This window comes from Danio rerio, chromosome 4, assembly GCF_049306965.1.
Source record: "Danio rerio strain Tuebingen ecotype United States chromosome 4, GRCz12tu, whole genome shotgun sequence".
Lineage (NCBI taxonomy): Eukaryota > Metazoa > Chordata > Actinopteri > Cypriniformes > Danionidae > Danio > Danio rerio.
In genome coordinates this window covers 60,873,070-60,895,000 of record NC_133179.1, presented here as the reverse complement: position 1 = coordinate 60,895,000, position 21,931 = coordinate 60,873,070, and the positions used below count along the sequence as shown (strand labels likewise).

General features: G+C 34.9%; 1 protein-coding gene and 1 long non-coding RNA gene across 4 annotated transcripts in view; one reads left to right on the top strand and one right to left on the bottom strand.

Annotated features, from left to right (window-relative positions):
- Positions 1–21,931, top strand: part of LOC137491034 (uncharacterized) — a 74,012-nt gene that overhangs the window by 46,150 nt on the left and 5,931 nt on the right. Inside the window, exons 1-2 of one of the 3 annotated variants that reach the window (XM_068220085.2) lie at positions 17,260–17,299; positions 18,029–18,178. The exons of 1 other annotated variant lie outside the window; for it this stretch is intronic. In XM_068220085.2, coding sequence (XP_068076186.1) covers positions 18,094–18,178 — 85 coding nt within the window. In that variant the 5' untranslated portion in view covers positions 17,260–17,299; positions 18,029–18,093. Of the gene's footprint in view, positions 1–17,259; positions 17,300–18,028; positions 18,179–19,415; positions 21,082–21,931 lie in introns of those variants that run through there. One more of the 3 variants, XM_073948600.1, reaches the window with a different exon arrangement.
- On the bottom strand, positions 5,451–11,576 carry LOC141381915 (uncharacterized). Its single transcript, XR_012402821.1, has 5 exons — positions 10,130–11,576; positions 9,726–9,916; positions 6,634–6,715; positions 6,271–6,458; positions 5,451–6,066 (listed from the first exon to the last, which is right to left on the bottom strand). It is a non-coding gene; the product is annotated as an uncharacterized lncRNA (long non-coding RNA).

Below are 21,931 nucleotides of genomic sequence, written 5' to 3'. Positions count from 1 at the left end.
TTTCTGTTTGCAGTGATGTCCTTCTGCAAAAAAAGTTTGTACTGCAGAAATTCTGTGTCTGTATTTTTATTTTTTTACATAAACTGTAAATTTTATAAAGCATTTTTTTCTTCGTTTTGTATAGAATTTTTGCAGTAAAAGAAAGAAAATACATGCATTTACTTAACCCAACAAAACAAAACTGTAACAAGACTTCAGATATAAGGGCAGAGCTGACACATAAACTAATGGAGTTTCTGTAACGTCAGCTGATGATAGTGTTTTTATTGTCAGTGTGTTCTGATTGACTGAATGTTTATGTTGGAAGAGAACATGTGTTTGTGTTTTGAACAATAATTTTATTTTGAAACATGATTGCAGTGTTTTGTTAGACATGGTGTAGTGTGTTCGTTTATTATTGTATTTTGAAAAGTAGTTTAGAGGTTAAGTTTATAATGTGTGATTTTGAGCATGAAATTAACTGTTTTGCCAATTGTGTATTTTAGGTGTGTTGCTGCGTTAAGAGTTTAGCAAACTTGTTAAATGTATTGAAAAAAGTGTCATAGCCATTGTAAAAAACTGTAAATAATAATTTGGTGGTGTATTGGAGATTAGCAGGCAACACAACTGTTTGACCTACGGTATACCACTTATTTATCAGGCGGCTTTGACCAATTCTAAATCGATCTGATACGCATAATTCAGTAGTGTCAGCAGTGGCCAAAATCATGACAGTTCACCATATACAGTCATATGTGAATAAATGTCACAGTGATAATGCAGTCAAAACTGTGGCGCCGATTGCGTTAGCAATGATTGCGCTTGATGCGCGCCGCTCAGTCTCCCAATAACCCAGTAATTTGAATCAGTATAACGAAAACAAAGTCTTACAAATAAAAAAAAGCAGGCTTTAAGATCTTTAAAATTTTGTTGCAACGCCAAAGTAGGCTAGTATTTTTTTTGTTTTGTTTTTGTTGCTGTTATTATTATTTATTTAATATTTAATTTTCCAATATATATATATATATATATATATATATATATATATATATATATATATATATATATATATATATATAAAATGAAGTGTAATACTAATAAAAAAAGAGAAGTGCATTCAGTAAAGCGCGCGAAGCGCATAGAAATCCAGCGCACTATATATGCCGAATTAAGTTGTCTTTATTTCTGCTCAAATTGTAGAAAATCATTAAAAGGACAGGACTTTAATCAAAACTTTTCCATTCAGAGAATTACAGTTAGGCTAATAGTCTTTTTAAACGATCAGTTTATAAAATACATAATTTACGGATCTACTGAAGAATAAGAAGAATGTAGCCTACAACGCATTATGATCCTTGCATGATCAGAGCTAAACGTTTATATATATATAAATATCTAAATATTATATAGGCTGCAGGCTTGATAAAGGCGCCTTGTCTATCGCTGCGCGTATAGGCTAAAAACAGACTAATCAGCCCAGGGGCGTAGCCACGGGTGTACCAGGGTTTGCCACCCAAAGTGGCACCTGTCACACCTACAAATAGGTGCAAAATTATATATATATATATATATATATATATATATATATATATATATATATATATATATATATATATATTCATTCATTCATTTTCTTGTCGGCTTAGTCCCTTTATCATTTTCTTGTCGGCTTAGTCGCCACAGCAGAATGAACCGCCAACCTATCCAGCAAGTTTTTACGCAGCGGATGCCCTTCCAGCCGCAACCCATCTCTGTGAAACATACACACACACACACACACACACACACACACACACACACACTCATACACCACGGACAATTTAGCCACCCAATTCACCTGTACCGCATGTCTTTAGACTGTGGGGGAAACCGGAGCACCCGGAGGAAACCAACGCGAAGGCAGGGAGAACATGCAAACTCCACACAGAAACGCCAACTAGAGCCGAGGCTCGAACAAGCGACCGTCTTGCTGTGAGGCGCCACTGTTTCGCCCTTTCGATACTTTTATTTTAAAAAATCTGTTAAGAGTCTAAAAGTAAAATCTTATAAGTTAGCCTATATTATTGTGATTATCGTCTTCAATGCTAAAAAATGAAACAATTTTGCAAGATGTAAAAAACTGTGACTGCTAGACAGTTTTAAGGAAAACACGACACAGCGGGGCTAGTTATAAGTTACAATTAGGCCACGGAATGAACCGCCAAATTATCCATATGTTTTACGCAGCGTCTTTTCTCACGCGAACACGGGGAGAGCATGCAAACTTCACACCGAAACACCTAATGACAAGGCAAGGCTCAAGCAGCGACCTTCTAGCTGTAAGGCGAACGTGCTAAACTTATATTCTCGCTCTGTGGCTGTCCACTGCGCCCCAGTACAGCCCTAATTTTTGTTTATTTCATTAAAATGCTTTGTTTAAGCTATTTGAGTCCTTTATTTGTGTCTTTAATTTAGAATTAGTTTGATTAGTAATTATTGATAAATGTTATGTTTTATTGTTACTTCTGTTGTTTAAGATGCACTGTTTGTCTTTAAATCCTCTGTAGTTGTTTCATTTAGCTGGTCATTTTGGTTGTGTTCAGACTTCCTGAATTTCTGTTGTTGTGTTTTTGTTTAGTAGCCCTCAATTTGTTTTCCAACTTGTATATGTTAGTTTTGGTAATTTTTTTCCTTAATTTTCCTGTGTCCTCGCCTTACCACAAAATCACAAATTACTTTCACACAAAAACATATATTAGTCAATAATATTACTAAAATTAATTGAAAAGCTAAATAAATTTAAATTGATACACATTTAGTGGTGGGCAAGCTTTATGAAGGTTCGTGGATGCAGCCGGTGATGGTGGGCGGAGTTGAAAACGGAGCCCACAAGCCAGGCCTGGCGCCAGGATATCAGAACTGAGGGGGCATTTTAAATCCATAGGTGGGCACTAGACCTGGTGGCTGATTTTGGTCTCTCTTGTTCCTTTCATTTAGGCTGTTTATTCACATTTATTATTACTTTACTTTCTTACTGACCTAAGGCAGTAATATACGTTTTAATAGTAATAATAATATGCACCGTTTCGCTATTACTGATTTTATTAATGATGGTAATGCAACGATACCACTTATTAATGCAGACGGATCATGGCTTCAGTGCCAAACGAGTGCTTTAAATCATATGTTTTTCTCCTTATTTATTTCAATTTTATTTAAAATAGCAGGCATATGAATGTTTAAAGTTTTAGGTAAAAACGTTAAATTATGCCCACATGCAAGCTGACCCACGATCAGACTATTCGTATAACCGGTAAATAAATGTAGTGAAATCAGCTTAACCGAGTCATCACGCTTCACGTAACATTATCCAACCAACATCAGTGTTTGGGAAAAGCTAAATGTTACAATCTAATGTCATTCAAAACAATTAGTTACATTCTAAGGTGTAGCCAGAAAAATACCTTAAAAAGATGCCTAAATTCAGTTATTACCGTAAAAATTTGTTTGGCACGGATAACAGGCAACTCAATAGGCTATAAAACTTTTTTCATCATTTTAAATGTAAAAATAAAGCTTTATCTTTGGCTATCATAAGTGCGTTTTTTTCGTGATATTGTCTGCTTGTCATTTGTAAACCATCATAAACCATTACTAGGCCTACCCGTCATTTTATTTATTAATTTATAATACATTTTAATAACTTGTTTTCAGGTTATTTTTATTTTAGGGTCATGAGCTACAAGTCAAAACAAATTCGATATGCTGTAGGTTTATAATATATTTAATGTTGTTTAATTTTGCATAAGCAAATAGCAGTATAGCCTTAATTAGCCTACATATTTTAAAAAGATTATCATCCAACCTACCTGCAGCAGGTTTCTCGGTTGATCCGCGGTAATTGCACTTAAGCACTATATACCTATTCCATTTATAACACTGCAAACTTGACTTCGCAGGGTGGTCATCTTTAAATCCAAAAGGCATTTATTATACTAGACTGCTGCTGCATAATGGGATGTTTCTCTACACTGTAAAAGTGCGCTTTTTAGCAATGTCAAAATGAAAGCAAACATTCAAAGGCCTATGCGTTTTGTCAATTTTAGCTTAATTGTAATCATATTAATAATAATATTAATTAATTAATTAAAATAGGCCTATTATTTATAGTGTAGCCTTCTGTGGGACTGTGCAGTGGACTATTTATTTTTATTAAAACATTTTATTAGGCTACATCTTCCCAAATAACTAATGTGAAAATGACTGGCAGTTGCTCTGCTAAAATTGATTTAACAGCAAATTTCTTCTGCGTTTCTTCCTTTGAGAGCTCAAGAGAGTTGTGTTTAAAGATTTAGTTCACCAAATGTATTTAATTAAGCTGATCATCTCATGTCCCCTCACTTTTCTCCCTTGTGAAATGAGTGCGCCTTCATCGCCGTGTGCGCGTTTTATTTTCGGGCGCACCTGACCTGACGCGGGGACCGGATCTCTGGACTATAGGACTAGCTTTAATCTCACAATTTTCATAATTTAATTGCTATGTCATATAATGTAAAATGTTAAAATGTGTGTTCTAAAGATTGGAACGACAGGAGTGTTTGTAATTAATGACAAAGAATTTTCCGTCTTGAGTGAACAATCCTTTATAAAAACTTCTTTCAGAGGGGTCAATTGCCCCTCTTTGCCCCCCGTCCCCCCCCCCCCCCCCCCCCCCCCCGGTAGTGCCGGGCCTGCGTCAAGCCGAACACTTCAGGGCTCAAAGTTCGGCAGTCATGAGTACGATCACATGGCGTGATCATTTATTTATTTTTTGCAAGTACAACAAAAAAATTACAATACAAACAAAACTGAATACAGTCTACAAACTATAGTTTACTTTTAACCAATACGGCAATTATGAATTAAATTAAAGTAGCAGGCTAACAAACGCACGAGAAAAAAGGGGGAAACGGGAGAGCACTTAAAAAGGAAATAAATATCTACGAATAGGGTTATTTTGTATAATAAAAGCATTTTAAAAAGGCATTTCAATCCAAAAAGATTGAACAAAAGGACCAAAATAAAAGAGCTACACTTTAAAGTAGAAATTTCCCAGAAAGAGCAGGTTCATTTAAAATCACTTTTAAAATTTCTGGTTTAACAAGAGATAAAATATTTTATAATAATATATTTTTACATTTAATAAAATAATTTTTAAACTTAATTTGTAAGCAAGTCTTTATATGGGTGTCAGGATTAATGATGATAATTATTTTATTACAAGTCTGTAATACTTATTTGAGGTAATATTTAGGTTATTCACCAAATTTAAATTGTTTATGCAGGTAAATACAGTATATTCTGTATAAAAAAAAGGCCAAATAAACTTGTGCAAACAATTGAGCCCTTGTAAACAAATTACTTAACAAAAGATGATACTGCAGTAAAATATGTAGTCTTTTAATAAGCATGATGTGTACAATGGTATGAAGTTAATTTTTTTTTTTTAATTTGTGAGACGGAATTTGTTCAAGAATAAACAAGAAACAACGTGCGCAAAGTTTCTGTGTGGGCCTATGCCAGCTGAAAAACAGTACCAAAAACAAAACTCTTTAATACAATGAATTTGTTTTTGGTGTTATAGATAATATCAAATTGTACAATTAGAAATGCATTTAATAAAGACAAAAATAGTTTTGTATCTTTATATAATTTTTATTTGAAAATAAGTCTTAGTGACTTAAACTATCAAGATGTGAGGTTCAAGTAAATAAAATTAAGAACAAAAATGCAGTTCAAAACTATTTGTGACCAAACATATCACACATATAAACTGCAAATGAAAGTCCACATAACATAGTATAAACAAATATATTAAACAGAATTTTTACAATCAATCTGTAAACGAAACTCCATTGAACATTTATCCTTTAACTTGCAGATAAACAAATTACACCAAATTTTTGGTGGTGTCCAGGAGAGGGGATAGGCCTGTAACATCTAATATTACAAAATCTTCCGCTCTACATTTTGGGCACTGGGTCGAATTTTCCCTCCACTGTTCCAAACAAATCTTGCACCCCACCACAGTCCTGCAGCATGTCGTGAAGACTGGTTGTTCCATGATTGCTGGTAGAGGGGAAATGGTATGAAAAAGAGAGAGAAATTCAACATTATTCATCTTTTGGCAATATAATAATTAAATAAAATCTACAGAGAAAAACTTTCTAGTGGTTCCATATAAACAAAGAGGTTTCAAAGTTTAAGGTTAAACTCAAATTTTGTTGTTGAAGTTGAGGACACTTAATGATGTAGATTTATATGTGTGTGTACCTCAGCAAATTAAGCACATGAAAGTCTCCTTTAATACTGTCATAACATTCACTCTCTGTGCTGCTCCCTCCGTGTTTGTCACAATTTCTTGAATTTGTCTGGAAACGTTTTCCAGGCCATGAGAGGCTTCCATCAGCTCCTCGATTTGGTTTTTTAAGCTTTGAATAGAGCTTACAGCATCTCTGCGACTATTGAAAAAACATAGTTTTAAAACATATTGATGGTTTTATTTATTGCAGTATTTTTTATTTTAACACTGTTGTACTTTGTTTGGCTTGACTTGTCAAAAACATGCTTAAGACATCATGCATTCATAAATAGCTTTCTTATTCACAGGATAATTATTAAATTAAACTGCAATACCTCCTGGTTTGCTGCCACTGTCTAAATGCAGTCCTTTCCACTGCATGGACCTTTCTGGAATTTTGTCTCCAGTAGCATGAACCTAAGACAAAAATGGCATATTTCCAGTAAACAGTAAAGCAACAATGAAGTTTATTATTATCTAATGTGGCTTTTGTTTTAAATGATAAATTAGTAAAATCAACACAAAAAAAACCTAAAGGATAACAACACTTCATAAACATATCATCATTTGTTACTGAAAATATGAGACTGCTTCTGTTTTTCAGAATTACAGATGCACTTCTGTACTTTAAAGTCATGCTAGTACATATAACCCCAATTCTGAGGGAGTTAGGACAATATGAAAAACACAACAAAAGAAAGTTGTGATTTCCAAATTTACTTCGACTTGTATTTCCTTGCAGACACATAAAATATGAACACAAAAAAATCATGTTTTGTCTAGTCAGCTTCTTTTCATTTCTAAAGATACATCCTTTAGCTGTGGTTACACTGGACTTTTCTCCCTATAGACTTCTGATTCATATGCATTCGAATGCGTCAGATTGTAAATGCAAGCTCGTACGACAAATTTTGCAGTTTGCTGCATTAGAAAGATGTGCATCACTTGACTGTGTGAGATCAATTGAGGATCAAAACATGACTTTCAGGACAGACAATTTAAATATGGAGCAATCGCTCGCTTTTTTAAATATCTAATCATCTTGTTTAATCCTGCCCCTTTTCGCAGCACCGTACAACAAATTTCGCATGCTCAAACTCTAGCTTTTGCTGTCATTCAGACCTGCAATACATTTCCAAAAAGTTGGTAAAAGAGCAATTTAGGACTAGTAATCAGGTAAATTAGTTAAACAATGATATGATTTGAAAGAGGTTATGTCAACAGGTGATTGTAATTATGATTTAGTACAAAAGCAACATCCAAGAAGGATATAGTCCTTTAGGAGAAAAGATGGGCAGAGAATTGCCAGTAAATTATTGAGGAAATTATTGAAATGTTTAAACACGATGTTCCTCAAAGAAACATATTAATTCATTTGGATATTTCATCTTCAACAGTGCATTACATCAATAGGACAGTGGAAACATGTACTGTGGTCAGATAAATCAGTTGAACCTATGTAGATTATTTTTTTAGTGGAGAAATGGACGTTGTGTGCTCTGAACCAAAGAAGAAAAACATCATCCAGAACTGTACATGAAGCAAGTCCAAAAGCCAGGGTCTGTCATGGTATAGGGTTGTGTCGGTGCCCTTGACATAGGTAACTTGCACTGCTATGATGCACCATTAATGCTGGAAAGCCAAAGATTTTGAAGCACAATATGCTGTCGTCTCTACCAGGGACACCTATGCATATTTCAACAAGACAATGCGAAACCACATTTGGCACACATTTGCAGGAGGAATGGTACAAAATGACACCAGAAACACTTAATCACTCGTTGTCTTCAGTCCCTAAAAATCTTTGTGTCGAGAAAAGAAATGGCAACATTACAAAGTGGTAAATGCTTTACTGTCACACCTGTTTCAGAAATGTGTTACAAGAACCAAAATTGGAATGCGTGTTTATTTTGAAAAAGTAATAAATAAAAACGAGGAACACATTAAATAATGTTTGTTGAATTGTCTGCTATCAAATACAAGTCAAAGTAGATTTAGAAACAACAACTTTCTTTCTTTTTTCTTTTTTATATTTTTTATTTGCTCCACAGTCTCAACTTTTTTGTTGATTTGGGGTCGTATTATTAGTACATAGAAAATTTAAGTGGTGGATTTTATTTTATGGTTTGTGAGAAGAGGGTATCTGCAAGTATTGTGTACATAAAAAAAATTGTTTTTACTGTTTTGCTATTCACCTTATTCTACGCGGATGAGCAGGTTCAGCCATTTTAATCATTTTTGCTCGAGACCTCCGGTCTTATTCACTTTCATTCATTATATGTTGAAAACAGCTTGTTTTGCTGCTTGATGTTGCAAACTGATAATATTATTCTACTTTATCTGTTTAGTCATGCAAACACTTGTTTGTAGAGCAAGTAGTTTGACCGTTTTCAGACATTTATTACGCCTGTTTCACACCGCAAGCGTCAGCGGCGCGTGAGCAGAGCGTGCGCAGCGCGTATGTCGAGCAGTAGCAGCACGCAGGCATTTGCCTTTCACACCAGCTGCGTCTTCGGCAGCTGCTGCAGAGATCAACCTATCTCTGTCTATTCTATCTAGTTATCCATGTCTCTCTATACACAAATACACTTTTTAAACTTTTCATCTGCACCAAGGCCCCTCCTATGCTGTTTCTTTAACCTGCAAATGTTTATTTTACAAAATTTATAGATCAAATAGTACTGTATGCTTCTTAAGCTAACTTAGATGAGAAGTGTCTACAGTCAGAAGACAATCGCCTGTGATATCATGTCATTTGTTTTTTGATTATCAGGTTGCTGTAGACCTAGTTATAATCATATTTATACAATATAGTTATAATGATATTTATACATGATCAAACTAGTGTTACTTTCTCCGCTTCAGTGATGTCCAGCGGCAGTATAACAGCTCGTTAATTCATGCTCGTGCAGATGATGAGACGGCCAAAAGTAACCAATGCATGCCATTCTTTTTTTCTTATTTTCGTGTTGTCAGATTCACAGTGCAAACAGCTCCCGGTAGGAATAACTCAAGTGAACTTTAATTGAGCGTGAGCAGTGCGTCAAAAATAGACCCAGCGCCGAAACTATCGCTGCACTGCTGCTTCGGGGACGCTCACGCCTGGCTCTGTCGCGCTGCTGCGTGCGGTATGAAAGCTCTAATCTGTTAACATGGACGCCGAAAACACACGCGCTGCTCATGCTTTGCTCACGCGCCGCTGACGCTTGCGGTGTGAAACAGGCGTTACTCCTAGTCATTTCTCACATAGGCAACTGAATCTGATATTCTAAAACGATCACAAAAACAAGTGCACTTCTGCATTGAAGAATAAGTTCAACAGAATAGTTGTATTTAAATGTGTGCAACCAATGTTATTCCACTAAATTAATAAAAATCAATAAATCACATTAATAAAATGTATAAATGAAAAGACAGGTTTATTTACCAGTTGTGCCCTCAGAATGCAAGATTTCGTTTCCCTGGGTGTTAGTAAGGATATAGGACTCTTCATTGCCCATTGCCAAATTGACTTTTTCTAGAATGTTGGCCACATTTGCCTCACACTCAACAAAGCGTATCACCACTACCCGACTTGAAACCAGGCGTCCATCTTCAATTTCAGAGATGTGAATGGATCTAAAAAAAAGTAATGTTTGTATTAAAAGTTAACCTTATTTTCAAAACAACCTATTAATAAATGAATATATATATATATATATATATATATATATATATATATATATATATATATATATATATATATATATATATATATATATGAATATGCTTATTTTTTTAATTAGTATATCTCCACAGACACTTTAAATGAGTACTATTTTAAGGGGTTACCTTTGAAATGATCTTTGACTCTGACTTTGACTACCAGCTCTAGGTGGTGGTGCAAAGCGTGTTGCTGGTGAACTTGAAGTTGTTTGACTAAATAAAAAACTGCGCTGACTCGAAGCAGTTTCAGGTTCGCAGCCATGAACTTCATGGTGACTCCTCTCCACTAAGTCCAAGCTTGGGAAAACAGCAACATTTGTAGAGTCTGTAAGGTACAGACTGTCTGTGTTCACCTAAAACACAAAATAAACACTTATGACTCCTCCCCATGCAAAATAATTTTCTCCAACATTGATGGCAGAATAGGGTATATTCGAAAGTATGCAGAAGGACTTTTTTTTATTTTTAGTAACCTGGGTCAAAGTGAAGTAACCTGGGTGAAGTTTAAACACTGGCCTGCTAATCCTGACAGGTGTGTACTTGTAAACGGCTTTTCATCTCATTTTACACTTTAACCAGTAAATGAATGCTGAAGTCTGTTTAACTGATTATCTTTTTTCTTTTAATTACATTAACTGTAACATTTCACTGGAAGTTTATCTTGATGGAAAGAAACACTAGCTGTGCATACCCTATTCTTGAAAAGAACATTTTCTTAACCCTCAAACGTATTTCATATTGCAGCCCATAATTTAACTAGCATTGACACCACAGTCTCAGGTGTAATCCCATTTCAAAATATATATTTTTCCTAATTTCACATTTTTTATATAAATTATGATGAAATAAACACTTATTTGTGCATATTTTTTCAGAATAAAAAAAGACTTATTCCTCTTATTTAGGAATGAGCTATAGTGATGATTTTCATACTACATATTCTCAGTTATACTGCCTTAATGTAATAGAAATAAACCATATGTGACCATTCCATCAGTTTAAAACTTCAGTTTTAAGGTAAGTATTTTTAAAATATTTTTGTCATATTAACAATGTACAACTTTAATTTAATTAGTTTCAATGTAATGCAATTTTAAGAATGAATTATTTGATAAATTCTTTTGAAAGTTCAAAGAAGTAGTTTAGTAAAGGTTCAGTCTATATTTTCAGTAAAAATATTTTTGTTAAAATTTTTTGTAGACCTATTAATGAACCAAAGCATGATTGTTGCTTATTCTTTTAATAGTCCGTATTCATATTGCCAATTTAACAAATGTAACACTTTAAAACAGTTTACATTTAGTTCAGTCACATGTTTCCCTGTGATGGGTTGCAGCTGGAAGGGCATCCGCTGCGTGGAACATGCTGGATAAATTGGCTGTTGCTTCTGCTGTGGCGACCCCGAATTAATAAAGGGACTAAAAAAAAGAATGAAGTTCACACATCTAAAACCAACATGGCAAGTCTATATAAATATATAGACTACCTGTATTGTCTTGGTAGCAGTGGCGGTTCTAGTTTAAATGGCACCCTGGGTGAATCCACCCCAAACATACCATAATACCCCATCCCCAATATAAATATATATTTTAAATATATAGATTTAAAATAATTATTAATGACAAAATTAAATATTTTTTATTATTTTCAATAAATATAACAATTTCTTTAATATCATTATTAGTATACAACTATTATTGTAAATAAATAACAGAAATCAATCTTAAATGTAACTGAAAAACTATGTAAAGACACAACTGGAGGGATATTCAAAGACTTTTGCATGAATATTAAAGTTCTATAGAATACAAAGAATGTATGTTTTATAGAATTATCTGTTGTCTTACACACGACTTATTGCTGAGAATTAATGTTATAAAGTCTTGGTTACCTCCCTGACTCATTATTCCTCATTTTTGCTTCATAGCCATATGATATAAACTTCAGCTTTGTCGACTTGCATGTGGACGCATATAGGGGATCAGGATCAGGGGCCAGTTCCATAAACCAAGCTTACAGAAAAAGCCAGGCTTATTTTAGTAAGTCAGGTTTATTAATGTCCGATTCTTTTTCATAAATCAAATTTACGATAGTTCAAACTCGGTTACTCTGGCAACTTATGCTGGGAAACTAGCCTGATTTACTCTCAGGTCTTAAGTTAAAGCTTAATCAAGGTCACAATAACCTTCACCTGCTGTAATTTGAGGCCTTTTTAATTGACTTAACCTCCTAATAATGATTACAACTTTATAGTCACTTAATAATATATATATATATATATATATATATATATATATATATATATATATATATATATATATATATATATATACCAAACATCTTTAATACATATTAAACAAAAAAATTAATTAAAATAAAATACAAACTACAACATTTCAATTTTAGAATTCATATATATTTTTGAATCACTGATTCAAAGGTTGCATATGAGAGGCCCTGATCGACGCACAGCTTTAATTGAAACAAAGTGAACGCACACATTCTTATATTAATTTCAACAAGCTTTCAAGATTAAAAATATGAGAGAAATATGGGAAAATACCTAATAATAGGATATAATGAAGTGAAGTGTCTGTCGAAAAGTTTTGCGAGGGAAAGGCAAAACATATATTTGGGAGAGACCGCAAAACATTTTTGCGAGGGAATGCAAAAACTTTCAAAAATATGTTTAACTATCACTCAGTTTTTTTTTCTCCCACCCATTTTTTTCGTCACTATAACATCCCTTCCGGGTCTCCGTATAGATATTATTGTAAATCATCCTGTAGAAATTTTTAATTTAAAAGAGATATCAGTGATGGATGTACTTAGCAATATGTGTGTGTGTGTGTGTGTGTGTGTGTGTGTGTATACATACTTTTTCCCCAGGAATTCATTGTGCAGTCTTAAATTTAATCTCCCTTTTTCTATGAAACTGTTAGGTGAAGTGTTAAAGTTAAATTTGATTTTTTATGATTGTCATTATTTTGGACTTATATTTGATCCAATAGGTGATTGCTGCAATTGGTGAGGATGCATCATCTTTTAAGAGTAATGCGAATGTCCTGCGTATCCAGTGAAATAAGGTGTGTGACCCTTTATTAAAATTACCCTTGTCAGTGAGATCACACATTTTAAATCAGTTCTCAGTTTAAATGAAAAGTTTAATGTCAGCATAAGCCTAAGTGTAGGATTAAATGACTATTATAAATGTTATGACTATTGTAAAAATATTTTAATTTTCAAGCTTTGTGGTGAACACGTATGTGCATTCAAGCTTACAACTATTTGTACAGTGATAACTAAAGGGAAATGGCAACAAAGAATATTAGATAATGTTTTTAGTTAAAGTGAATCCCTAATTTCCTTTTTGTTTATTATAGTCATGGTGAACCTGACTGAATGCATTCATCAACCATCTCCAACCAAGTCAGAGCTTCAAGGGCAGCTTGTGCTAAAGGTGCATGAGCTTAATTAAGAAAAAAAAGCATCTCCACTGGCCAAAGTCTACAAAAAGCAAGAGAATAGAAGTTTGCAGATGATACTACAGGCATTAACATAAAACTTACATAATAATAATTTTGCTAGATCAAAACCTTATTTCTTGGATGTGATCATTAAGTGCCTTTTCAAGCTGCATTTAGCAAGTTTAAACTCATAGGCCTTATATACAAACCCTTTATATGGAGAACATTCCTTAATGTTTTTCTTTAAAAAATGTAATTCATAAAAATACATCAATATCTTTTATTCAGCATTTGCTAAACGTTCCAATATTTTTTTCTTTATTTTAAAAACAGGTCCTTTATTTTATTTAATTATTTAAGAGTACTTCATTATTTGTCTTGTTTATTTTAGGGTGTCACGGTGGCGCAGTGGGTAGCACGATCGCCTCACATCAAGAAGGTTGCTGGTTCGAGACTTGGCTGGGTCAGTTGGCATTTCTGTGTGGAGTTTGCATGTTCTCCCCATGTTGGTGTGGGTTTCCTCCGGGTGCTCCGGTTTCCTCGACAAGTCCAAAGACATGCGGTACAGGTGAATTAGGTAAGCTAATTTGGCCATAGTGTGTGAATAAGTGTGTATGGGTGTTTTCCAGTGATGGGTTGCAGCTAGAAGGGCATCCGCTGTGTAAAACGCGTGCTGGATATGTTGGCGGTTCATTCCGCGGTGGCGACCCCAGATTAATAAAGGGACTAAGCCGAAAATAAAAAAAATGAATGGATGATTTTATTTTGCAATAGATTCTGACTTTCGTGCTGCTCTAATTCTGCTCCCCCATATTCTTAAAGAGAAAGTCAATTACACTGGAAGAGGTTTGGGTACTGTTGGTTAAACACTTTGTAATACTCTGATAGATGTTATGCAGTTCTGACAGATTTTACATTGTTTATTGATGTCCTTTTTTTTCCTTTCACAGTGGGATGATGATGATGCTCCATACCCAACTCTACAGATGGTTGAAAGTCCTTTGCAAAGTGTTGGAGAATAGGAGTTTAAAGGCATTATTACATCCTTCGCTGTTTACTGTGTTTTCAACTTGGCTTATCCACGCTACATAAAGAATGCAAAGGATGAACATCAGCAACTCCCCAAGATGGAGCAACACTTTAAATTTGAACAACAGCAACGATCAGTGCAGCTGTCCGAGAGAACTGGTATTGCTGCGTCTGCATCAAACAGCAATGCTTGGATCTTTGCATTTACTTTGGTGCATGCGTTTCGAGTCTGTGCATCAGTGTTTTAAGACTAGCAGCTATAGACATTTCAATAACATTGCCCAAATCAACTGAGAAGCACAAGATGAAACAATGCTAAGAATTTTCTCCGCCCAACATCCTTGATGAGATAGACACATTCAGGTGTTCAAATTGAACTGTTTTTGTGAGCATGTGAGACCGCTAATGGAGAAGAAATGACTCTTTCTTAATGAAATACATTTTAAATGTCAATACTGCACTGGTTTCTGTGTAGCAAGTTTTTAATTCTGCTGTTGTATGATTCATATTTCCATGCAAATACAGTAAGAGTTTGACTTTGAATGGGGTGTTATGAACCAAGACAGACGGACTTTCAGGCTCTTGAAACATACTCTGCTGATAAACTGTTTAAGAATGTTTAGAAATTTCAAATCAAATGTGTAAAACTTTGATCAAAAGTGTTTTTGAGATCTAAAATGATTAAGGGTATACTTTAAGTGACATGTTTCAATGTACTGTATGGTAAAAGATTGCTTTGAGATTCTTGATGCTTTTAGAAAATGTAGAATGCAGTGCACTAACAAAAATGTACTTTATTAGGTCTACTGTTGTTTTAGAAAAATTACTTTGTTACATTGGTAAAAAGGCTCAGTGAAATGGGATGTACTGGTGTTAAAAAAAATAATATTAAGTTTTTTTGCTGTTTCTTAAAATGTTTAAGCAGCTATTTTTTTAAGTTTATGCATCTGGTATGACTTTGTGATAGTTTAAAACTTTCATCTTCTAAAAAGGTGACAATGTAATTGTTTTGAATCTTTCAATGTGTGTTTGTGATAAAATGTTACATTTTAATGTCTTTTAAAATAATGTAATGTTTAAACATTCATCCTGTAAAAATGTTGATATTTAATATGTTTAATAAATGTGATAAATGAAATTTATTGTGTATGGAGTACAAATCTGAAATGAAAGGGTACAAAATTCATCCCTATGGAGGAGAAATTGTACCTTTTTTAAAGGTACATTATTGTACCATAGCCCAAGTAAGGTACAAATTAGTCAGCAGAGGTACATATTTGACCCATGAAGGTACATACTGCTAGGGTACAAATATGTACCCATGTGAAAGGGTACAACAGGTGTACCCTTGAGGGTACTGCCCCAGTGACAAGCCATTGTACCCCAAAAGGTACAAATTTTGCACATTTTTTCTGACAGTGTAGCGGAGATCTATGACCTCCAGGCGGTAACAGCGCTCATTTACTCATGTATCCGCCGAGAGGCGCCTGTCTTCAGGCTAGACATTGGGACAATTGCCCCGTCTTCGATGGCTCTATTTGCGTCCGAAAATGAAGTTTTAACTGTTTTTCATGCTAGAATGTAGTTGTTTAAAACTCTAATCAGTGGTTTATTTATATAGATAAAAAATAATAATTTATATATATATATTTAATTCTGAGATTAGTGACCTCCAGGCGATGACAGGTGCCCAATACTCATGAAACCGTCTAAAGCAGACATTTACCCTGACATTGAAATAATTGTTGGCTGTTTAACAGTCTTTGGTTTCATTAATTAATTACTTTTTATTCCAGTTTATTATGTTTTGGTTAAGCACACAGTTGTTCATTAAATATTATTTCCTATTCTATGTTAACTGTATAAAATTAAATAAAGGTGCAGTACAACCAAAAAGATGTTGGTAACCAAATCGTTTTGGGGGCTATAACATTCTGTTATTATCTGTTAAAAGTTCATTTGTATTAATTTCTACGTTGAGTTAAAAAAAGGTTTGAATTTCTATAACTAACGTGCAAAAGATATAGCCCTTTTCACAGTAATTTGCTGTAATCATGCTTCCTGCCGTAATTTCACAATAAAATTATGAATACAACATATTACTGTGAATTTTTCAGTTAAATACTGTGAAGGGATACTAATGTAATTTACTGTGAAATATTACAGTAACTTGTTGTGAAAACCTGGACATTTTTTACAGTGTAGATATTACTATAGATTACAAGAGAAAGTAGGAAATTGGAGGAAAGGTAAAGGAAATAATAAAATAGAAGGAATAATAACACGGTTAAAAATGGGACACACAGGCTTAAATAAAACATTACATTTAATAGGAAAACATCCAACTGGATTGTGTGATAATTGTCAGGAGGAGGAATCAGTTGAACATGTTTTATGTTACTGCAAGAAATTCATAATAGAAAGAGAAATATTAAAGAAAGAAATTATAAAACAAAACTTTTCAGAAATCAGCGTACAAATTATACTTGGAAACAATAACAATGAAAGTTTAGTGAAATATCTAAGGAAAACAGGATTAATTCACAGGATTTAAAAGAATAAAGATGTAGGTAAATGTTAATAGGAATTTTTTTTTTCTCTCCGGGAGGTAGCAAACTCAGGCTCACACTCCAGTACAGTAGGTGGCGCACCAAAAGTTGGTTGCCGACTGCCATAAAACAGCAAAGAAGAAGAAGTAGCAAGTAGCAAAAAAAGCGAAACAAAAGAAAAGACTTTTATTTTGGCGTGATGTGACGTCATAAGTCTGCGCCGCTCTTGCGCTGGATTCAGCTGGAGAAAGGTTTGTTTTAAAGCGTTTACCCTTATATAAAGCGATAGATTAAAGTTTTAGGCTTTTTTCATCTGATGCTAAATTATGCTGTTAATGCATAATGCTGCTGTTGACAACATTATTTGAACACTATGTAGTATTTTACTCACAGTAATGAGGGCTATTGTTTGAATAAACTAAATAAACAGAAACAGTGTGTAATAGGTGTTTTAATGAATGTTTAATCGATTAAATAGCATGATGTCATTCCATTCTAAATATACATAACTATGTATGAGAAACGGAGTACTGGTTTTAATCAGCTCATTCTTTATAGCTCTGACTATAGAGGTAAAGTTGGTTTTATATTCACACATTCGTTCATTTATAAGTCTCTATTGTTCACCATGTTACTTTGAATATTCGATTTGAATTAGCATGCAAGTTTGACTTCTAAACAGTATTGTTTATTGGACTGTGAACAATGCTGTACTTTGATAGTCATTGGCTGGTAATATGATTTTGCTATTTAGAGTTTGCAAATAATACTTTTATGAAGTTATATTACTAAGAGAAAAGTACGAATGTACGAATGAAAAATGTACGAATATAAAACCAACTTTACCTCTATGCTTGGACATACCTGATTTCTTTTTTGTAACTGTTGATGCAAGTGTTGAAGAGGTTATTTTATTTCTGTTCATTGTTTTATTTATTTTAAACAGGACATTTTTTTATTGTTTTGTTCATTTTAAACAGGATTAAGTGTCCAAACACAGAGAAAAACTCCTGCTGAAGCGACTGATCTCCACACTGTTATAAAGATGGTGTTTATTAAAGAGGAGAGTGAAGATGTGAAGATTGAAGAAGCATTTACAGTCAAACAGGAAGATCTGCAGGAACAAACAGGTTGGTTTCATTCTCAAACACCAACTCAGTCATATAGAGGTAAAGTTGGTTTTATATTCGCACATTCATTCATTTAGAAGTCTCTATATTGTTTACCATGTTAATCAAGCTCTTATAGACCGTTTCCACTGAGTGGTTCGGTTTGGTACGATTTTATGGCCGTTTCCACTGTCAAAAGGCGTACCGAACCAAACCGTACCACACCACTTTTTTGGCACCCTTTCGAAAGGGTCCCAAACACTAAGGCTGTACTCACACTAGGTACAGTTGCCTTGAACCGCGCCAAAGCACGCTTGTCCCCCCTCCTGTCTGCCCCGATGGCCCCCACTCACACCACAAACGGGCCTGGGCACGCTTAGGTCATCACTGCTGCGCTGTTCAATGAGAAGCGCTCTCTCACTCAGCAGCACAGTAGAGATTTCTCTAGTTATATCGTTTCAGTCGTTTGATATGCCATCAAATATTTCGCCAAACAGTCCTTAGGGATGCGGGACACGCAGTCAGATATTTCCCCAAACAGATCCGCCACTTTTGGCGCTCATAAACAATCATAAAGCTCTCCTGCTGCAGGAATGAGGAGGTCTGCTGAAGGCGCGCAGCTGTCCTGCTGTGAGGAGTTCTCGTCTTTAATAAACTACGGCAGTTTCCGTTCACTAAACAGTAAGAATGATTAATAAATCCATATGAAACAGCCCCTTAAAAGTCACGTTTTCCTTTCAGTTTTGGGGTTTGGCGCGTTTTGCCCTCACACACAAGCATACCGTGCCAAAGCCCAAGTGATCCGCGCTCAGGCCCACCTCTTCCAACGGGCCAGGGCCGGCCAAGTGAACCGTGCTTGAGCCCGATTCAGCACACTCACACTTCTCAAACGATCCGGGAAACGGGCCTGGGCACGGTACGGATGGCATAGTGTGAGTAGGCCCTAAAAGGCAGAGCTAGACACGCAGCTGAACGCTATTGGTTTACAGAGATTCGTCATTCGTAGACACAAAAAGCCAGAATGTAAACAAAGGACCCGCCATGTTTGAAATACACAGCGAGAGATTACAGCGAAATTATAAATACATATGCAGCCATGGTCGATCCGGGCTCAAACAAACCCTGTCGTCATCTTGATAAACAGCCACAAAGCCATGGAGAAGAGCAGATTTACCCTGTGCCGCATAGTTTTTTACGAGCCAGTCTGAAGCCCGGGTGGTTTCGCTTTCTTCCTTGTGTTCGCCGCGCGTCTCTATCTGAAATAACAAACTTCTTGAGCTGATAATATATGCGCTTGATTATTGACAAGCTTTGGAAACCCGGTCCTGTGGGAAGCTGACAAACGCGGGACACATTCTGTGACACATTCAGAAAGAAAAGGACAAACGCGGGAGTGGATCGCGGAAAAAAGGCGAAGCCAAGGAGTTATTTCTTCAGCAAACCAAGTTATTTCTTCAGCAAACGTGAACAAACTGCCTTGTCTTAATCTTTATTATCATCTTTTGGACTAATATGAACTGGGAATGAAGGAATAACTCTCTAACAGAGGCTGCATGTGCTGCTGAAGATTACAGACACAGATGAGAGGTTTTCCTCATCTGAGGTGTACCAGTCAGTGGAAACGAGCCATTTGGTCCAGGGTCAAAACCAAATATTTAAGCACTGTAAATTACTAGATATACTCAATTCTTTCAAATGCCTTGTGGGCATCTAAAGAAATTAAGTCCTTTGGATTAGTATTATTTTTAGGTAAATAAATAATATTAAATAAGCACATAGGTTATAAGATAACTGTCTTTTAACAATAAAACCAGTTAGACCTGGGTGAATTATCTTTCTCATGACTGACTCCACTCTGATTGCCAGCACTTTAGCCATGATTTTATACAGCAGAGTAAGCTGATCGGATGATAAGATTCACATTTAAAGGATCCTTACCCTTTTGAAGAAGTACTGTTATAACAGCCGATGTCATGAAGGGGGGAGTAATTCCGATACAAGAGCTTTAGCAAATACCTGGCACAACAGGGGTGTTAACTTGGCACATAACTTCTTATAAAACTCAGCCGGGAAGCCATCAGGGCCTGGTGCTTTTCTCATTTTTTTTTATTGTATTTTCAATTTCAGAAGGTGTTAAAATTCCTTCTTTTGTCAACTGATCTGAATCACAGAGTGATGGTAATTCTAAATAATTAAAGCTCTCAATACGTTCAATTTCCTTTACCTTAGAGCTGTAAATAGTTTTATAGAAGTTTTTAAATTGATCACTAATACCCTGTTGTTCAGTAATAATACTGCCATCATCTATACTAACTGCTGCTATAACACCAGCTGCTGAGGATTGTTTCAGTTGGTTACACAATAACCTGCCAGCTCGTTCACCATGTTCATAATGAATCTGGCGTGATCTTATGTGGAGATCCTCAAGGAGTCATTCCGCTTGCAGAATAAGTATTTTTTTAAGAAGTCAATTGCCATTGCCGATAGCCGACAAACTTCACGATGCTGGGCCTGCATCACGATCCATCGCCCCGCCCCACATTTATATTGATATATAACTTATTATTTGCATGTCATCGTAATAGCAATAACAGTCTTTTTATGAGCTGTGTTAAATGTTACATATAGCTGCTGCTTGCAAGGCTGACAGCATCGTGAGGATTAAATGAAGGGTTATACAATACCTCTCGCGCTTAAATGTGTAGATTCAGTGCCAAACAGGGTTACCGGCGGACTTAAAGCCACTAGAAGTCTTTTATCCACTCTTGTTAAAGTGTAAATGGTGGATTAACATTCAGCACATGATTACTAATAAGATGCGCCATTAATAATAACTTAAGGTAAACCTGTCTGTTATTTTCATTCTCTCATCTTCAGTGCCTCACATTTTCCCAGCTGTAACTCCCATCATCTGAAGGCAGAAGGCAATAGCCGCTTTTCCACTATCGTGCTGAATCGTTCTTTAAACAGAACTGTTCCATTCCGTGCCAAACCGGGCCAGACAGCACGGATACGGTTTCATTTTCCACTGTCGTGCTGCGACAAAGCTCTTTAAAACATTACACAAAACGCATCAGTAGTTGCCTTGGTAACGCAATGTAAACGGCTCCCTTTGTTCAATTAAAGTTAAATAAGAGCCGAAACTATTTATTTATTTATTTTTCATAAAAGCAAAAGCATGTGACTAAACACTGTTATGCCGCTCTATCAAATAGGGGTGCTAAATGTGCACCCTTATTTATTTATATGTTGCGCAGCTCTGGCTAAATTTTATTTGGAGGGAAAATTACCAAAATGTAACGTGATGATTGAAAACAATTGGAGGGGAAATAAATAATATTTAAAATCTCTGAACATAACAGAAAAATAAACAATGATAAGACAACAATAATAGTGCATTTGCATTATAGTGGCAAAAATATAATTTTGGACAGGCCTTGTCAAAGGTAAGCGGGCACTTTCACAAATAAAAACACAGCACAAAAATTATTTCATTTTTAACAATTAAATAAATTACACTGCGTATTTATATCAAAAGTTGATAATGATATAAAATATACTACATTTTGATGGTAAAATGAAACCATTTAAGCGATGGCTGTTATTTGTTTTACTATTCAAACATTAAATAATGAATGCAGCAAGTGAAAAAAACGAATATGAAACAACAAATATATTGCAGGATTTAAAGCATATAAAGCACTAAAATGCTGCTTTATTATCTTTTTATTTTGATCATTTTATTTTTATAATTATTTTTATGTTCATTATTAA